This window comes from Nanorana parkeri, unplaced genomic scaffold, assembly GCF_000935625.1.
Source record: "Nanorana parkeri isolate BGI_ZX_2015 unplaced genomic scaffold, ASM93562v1 scaffold643, whole genome shotgun sequence".
Taxonomy (NCBI): Eukaryota; Metazoa; Chordata; class Amphibia; order Anura; family Dicroglossidae; genus Nanorana; species Nanorana parkeri.
Window position 1 is genome coordinate 678,019 of NW_017306911.1, and position 4,955 is coordinate 682,973.

The window sequence follows — 4,955 nt, forward strand, 5'->3', positions numbered from 1 at the left end:
GGGGGGGGGGGCGTGGAAGTGGTGCCATTGAGTTCAATGCACCGCCACGCCCCCTCCGGCCCCAAAACGCGGGGAAAAGTTTCTTGGCGATGCATTCCAGCAGCTACCGCTCTGGAACGCACCCGCTTCGGTGTGAAGTAGGCCTTAATGAATTCTGAATGGTCTCAGAAGCAACTTAAACGGATACCAAAGTGATGCCATCAACACAAGTCCAAAGGCCACTGACACATCTGTCTTGAGTCAGTCTCTTGTCACTTGGGCAGGTAGTAAGGAAAATCATCCCTAACAGGGACACAGTTTTGATTAGGGTTCCACTAATTTTATTTTGTGCTAAACGCCACAAACACAGTCTGACAAATATAAATAAAAACGCTGTTAGAATTATACATATTTTTAATGAAATAATTGTGTCAGCCCGGAAACCAAATGACATGGACACTATCACTTATAATAACAATGATCAAGACAAAACATTGATAATTTATCCAAAAAAGGCACACTTTAAGTTATGTAACGTTCAAACCTCCTATGCCAAGAAGTTCTTTTTATTTTAAGCCTGATTAACACGGTCAAAAACACTTTCAGTAATAATCCTGTTATGAGTTAGCAGCAGCATAATCAACACCAAAAAACTTCATATCAAAGCCCGAAGGGCTCTGCTGTCATGGCATAGAATGCCAGTAGGGATGTGGCCTTGCATTCTACTAGATGATTAAGGAGGAATGCTGTTGTGAAGACTCTCCAACTGTTCCTCATGAAATTTAATCTTTTCTTCCAGGTCTTTCTGCTCAATCAAGAAATAAGTCTTTAACCTCACATAGAGTTTGTAGCCCTCAAGCTGGGCCTCATTTAGATATTTGGCCAGGATTCCTGTTACCACTTGCTCTCTGCGGTCCAGGTTGTCCTTTAAATCTTTGGCGTCCTCTCTCTGCCTGGTTAGGAGACTATGACGTTCCTTCAGGGATTGCTGAAAAGTAAAACATAAAAACACAAATCAGACATGTATGACAACATGGTCAACAGTTTATGGGTTATATGTGTATTGGTGTTGGGTTATGTTTAATTATGTTATACTGTGTAACCTGTTCATCAAAAGACTGTCAGCACCACCCTTCGTTAGCTCCCTTTGTACTCTGAAGGAGCTCAGGACAATTACATTCTCCTGCGTATGCCGGGCCCCTGCTATGACTCTTTAGCAGGGTTGTGCAGTCAGAATGTCTAAGGAGGGGAGGGTGGATGTGATGGGATTATATTCTGATCTGATCACATTATGCATAAAAGGTTGCACAGTTGCTCAATAAATCAGAGTGTTTGTTTCACCCTACACTCGGTCTCGACTAGTGACTGGGGAAACTGCAAGCTAAAGATCAGCGGGTTGCAATATCTCCTGAGCAAGGAAGAATACAGCGGTGGACATACTCATCCTGAGTACGGGGGTCTGTCACAACATGTACAGAGTAAAATATAATAGTAAGCACTATTGACTTTCTACAGTAATAAACTAAAATGTGAAAAAAGACCAATCAGAAGCATGCAAAATCACCTGTGCATGGTTCAGGGCAGACTTTGCACACTTCTTAAAAACTAATTGGAGGACTTTTTATACATGTTTGACATATTGTTTGTGATATTCAGCATACGCAGTTTGAATGCTTCTATAGGATTTTTAATTTGATAAAATCAGATTTTTAGCATTAAATGGTTACACAATAAGGGTTGATTTACTATGAGGAAAAGAGTCTTTTCACAAAGTTCAGTTTGCAAACTGAACATTACTTGACTTTAGCTTCCAATAAGATGAAGCTGAATCAATGAAGAAGAAGCAAAAAACTTGTGCAAGAAAGTTTAGGGGGGGGGGGGGTTTCAGCAGCATAGTCAGTGCTGTCAACCCAAAGCAGTAGTTAGGTGCTGCTTGACAAGCTACAGGCTTGTAAATCAGCAGTGACAACATTTACAGCTATGTCCCCGCAAAATTTTGTCATCCCATTGAAGTGGAAGCAGACACAGCCTACATGAGGATGACAACCTGCTCTGAATTCATAAACAGCACAGTAGCTTTGTCAGCCCATCAAAGGAAGCCACGAGATGGAATTCAATGGCAGAATTACCAGGTAAGACTTTTCAGGGTGACTAAGGGAAAACTGTAACTTGGGTCTGCGATTGTAAAAAGATTAGGAACCCCTGTGTTAATGACAGATTTTGGAACATGTCTCGCCATGCTCCTTACCGTAAAGCCTCTTGAAGAATGGGTGCTGAAGTGACTGCGGATGGCGCAGCAGAAACAAGAGGTCACTAGCACACTGCAGGAATGCGTCCCAATGAACGTCTTTTTATTGATGCATATTGTCACAGAGAAAGCATTGTTTCAGGGCCTCTCAGGGTCCCCTTCATCAGGCTCATACTGAGAGAGAGGAGAACCCTTTGCATTTGCTGTGACAATATGAGTCAATAAAAAGAAGTTTGTTGGGACACATTCCTGCGGTGTGCTAATAACAGATTTGGCATTCAAAAAATACACTATTAGCTTTCGCACAGAGGTTTCAGGCATTGAATTTGAGCACTGGATGGCCATGTTTAGAGTTTGGGTTAGGTTTTAGGCCATTAGGTGTTACGATTCAAGTTTATGCATTATTGCAGGGTCTGATTTGCAGTAAGGAATGATATAGAGCTGAAGGAAAGGTAGACAAAATGTTTTTTTTTTATTTGCCCCAAAAAACACCAGGCTATTACCACCAGAAACTAGCATTCCTCTGTAAATAGTCTAATTATAGAACATGACTATAGTACAACCATAACTATTATGGCAGGTCAAATACCCACTAGTCCTAAATAAAGGAATGAAGATTATCACCAGTGATTATGTATTATATTATTAATATTATTCGGTTTCTATGCGGAGTCATCTCGCCTCCCTGAGTGTGCCACCATAGAAAATTTGCACTGGTAAAATATAACAGAATTCATAATAAAACCCAAATAAAATGTTCAATTTCTCCAAGTTACACATAGCAGGAAGTAACTTCCTGATGTTGAACTGTGTGGAAGGTTAGAATAAAAAAGAATTGGAATTTACAAAAAACATGGTTTCCCACAAAAGGAAAAACGTATGAAATGAAAAACGAATACACAGTTACTTGTATCTGATGCTAATTACATCGGATTCTCCCTGTATACATTTATTATGATTTAGCACTGCCCACTGGTGTGCGTATTTATTACTGCAACTCTGGAATACAAACTACAAAAGAGATTATGGTCATATTAATCATACAATGAAAAGGAGAACCAACAAAGCCTGTACAACAGGGGACTCAAATTCACTTGAGGGCCATTGGACACATTTTCTTCTTCCATGGGGGCCACTTGCCAAATTCCATAATATTTCAAATATGCGTCAAAATAAAATGCAACTATATACGGTACCAGTGCTAATGTCTGCGTGTGTTTAGAATGTCAGTATATGTATTTCTGATGGTTTCTTTGTATACTTTAGTATATTTTTTTGTCATGGTTTGTGTGTATTGTCAGGATTTCTGTGAGTGATGTCGGTATGTGTGTTAATGTTTCAGCGTGTGTCATATCAGTATGTATAAATGTGTATATGTGTGCGGTTTTTTTTTTCTCCACAGGTTTTAATTTTAATCAAAGAGAACCAACAGATTCACTCACACACACACAAAAGTACACACCCACACAGAAATACACACACTAATACACACATGTAAAGCCAGCACACCGCATGTAAATCATATGTGGTACAATTACATGTGGTTAGACGCGTTCCTGGATGCATGATTGATGCGCCAGGGAGAATGATTGTTTTCACATGTAATTGTACCGAATACGATTACATGTGGTTTGCCGGCGTTTACATGCAGTGGCTGACACCTGATCGTTAAGAGAACAATGGGATAGAAAGGTTACCCCATAGTTCTCTTTTAAGGGTCACGGGAGGACATATACTAGCGTCCTCCTGTGACCCAAAGCTCATTATATAGCGAGCTCCAGCTGGCTCGCCGATACCGGTGCCGTGTGCCCCAATTATCAGGCAGCGAATCATGACCCATCTCCCGGCTTCCTGATTGGTCTTTCAAAAAAACACCGCCTTCCCAGGCAATCAGGAAGCCAGGCTGCCTAGCAACAAGTAAAGATGTCTTCCTAGCCAATCAGGATGCCAGGCAGCATGTCATGACCCGCCTCCCTGATTGCCTAAGAAGTCGGCTTCTCTAGTTGCTAGGCAGCGTGGCTTCCTGACCAATCAGGAAGCCAGGAGGTGAGTCATGACGTGCCGGCCGGCTTCCTGATTGGCTAGAAAGCTGGGTTCAATTGTTGCTAGGCAGCCTGGCTTCCTAACCAATCATCACCCGGCTTCCTGAAGGAAGCCGGCTCTGTGTTCCCTTGGCACTGCAATTCAGAGGGAGATCGCCCTCTGACTGGAAGTTCCAGTATCGGAAGTATCGGAGTATTTGGGCGAGTATGAGTGCTCAAATACTCGGTATCGGCACCCATACCGATACTAGTATCGGTGCATCTCTAGTTACTGTAAGCTTTTAATTACATTGATTTGTTTAATGGTAGTGTGAGGCACTAAATTAATATATAAATGTTGGTGAGCAGTTAATAAACAGAGTTTGCAATAGCTTAGACAGAGTGTGATGAACCCTGTGAGAAGAGTGGTTGACCATGGAGTGGAGAGGAATATAAAAAAAGCCACCTGCTAACATCCATCCCAGGCAAATATTGTGGAAAAACTACAAAAATAAGTAATTTCTGAACATATACTGTAAGACTGTATGCCCACAGGCCCGCCGTCAGGTGGGTACGGCAAGGGGCGCAGGAAGCCTCCAGGGCCCGCCCGGGACCCATGCATGAGTATCGGCCAACGGTGAAGGGCGAGGGCGTGGCCGGGCCCCCGCAGCAGCAGCGGAGGCCTGGCCCTAGCTGGGGCCCCATCC

The 4,955-nt window shown here is 42.4% G+C and overlaps 1 protein-coding gene across 1 annotated transcript in view; it reads right to left on the minus strand.

Moving 5' to 3' along the window:
- Nucleotides 1–376: 376 nt before the first annotated feature.
- The window catches only part of LOC108792434 (protein Shroom1-like), a 27,214-nt gene continuing 22,635 nt past the window's right edge, over nucleotides 377–4,955 (minus strand). The window contains exon 7 of the mRNA XM_018563217.1: nucleotides 377–967. Within this exon, the coding sequence (XP_018418719.1) occupies nucleotides 713–967 (255 nt within the window). The 3' untranslated portion in view covers nucleotides 377–712. The remainder of the gene's footprint in view (nucleotides 968–4,955) is intronic.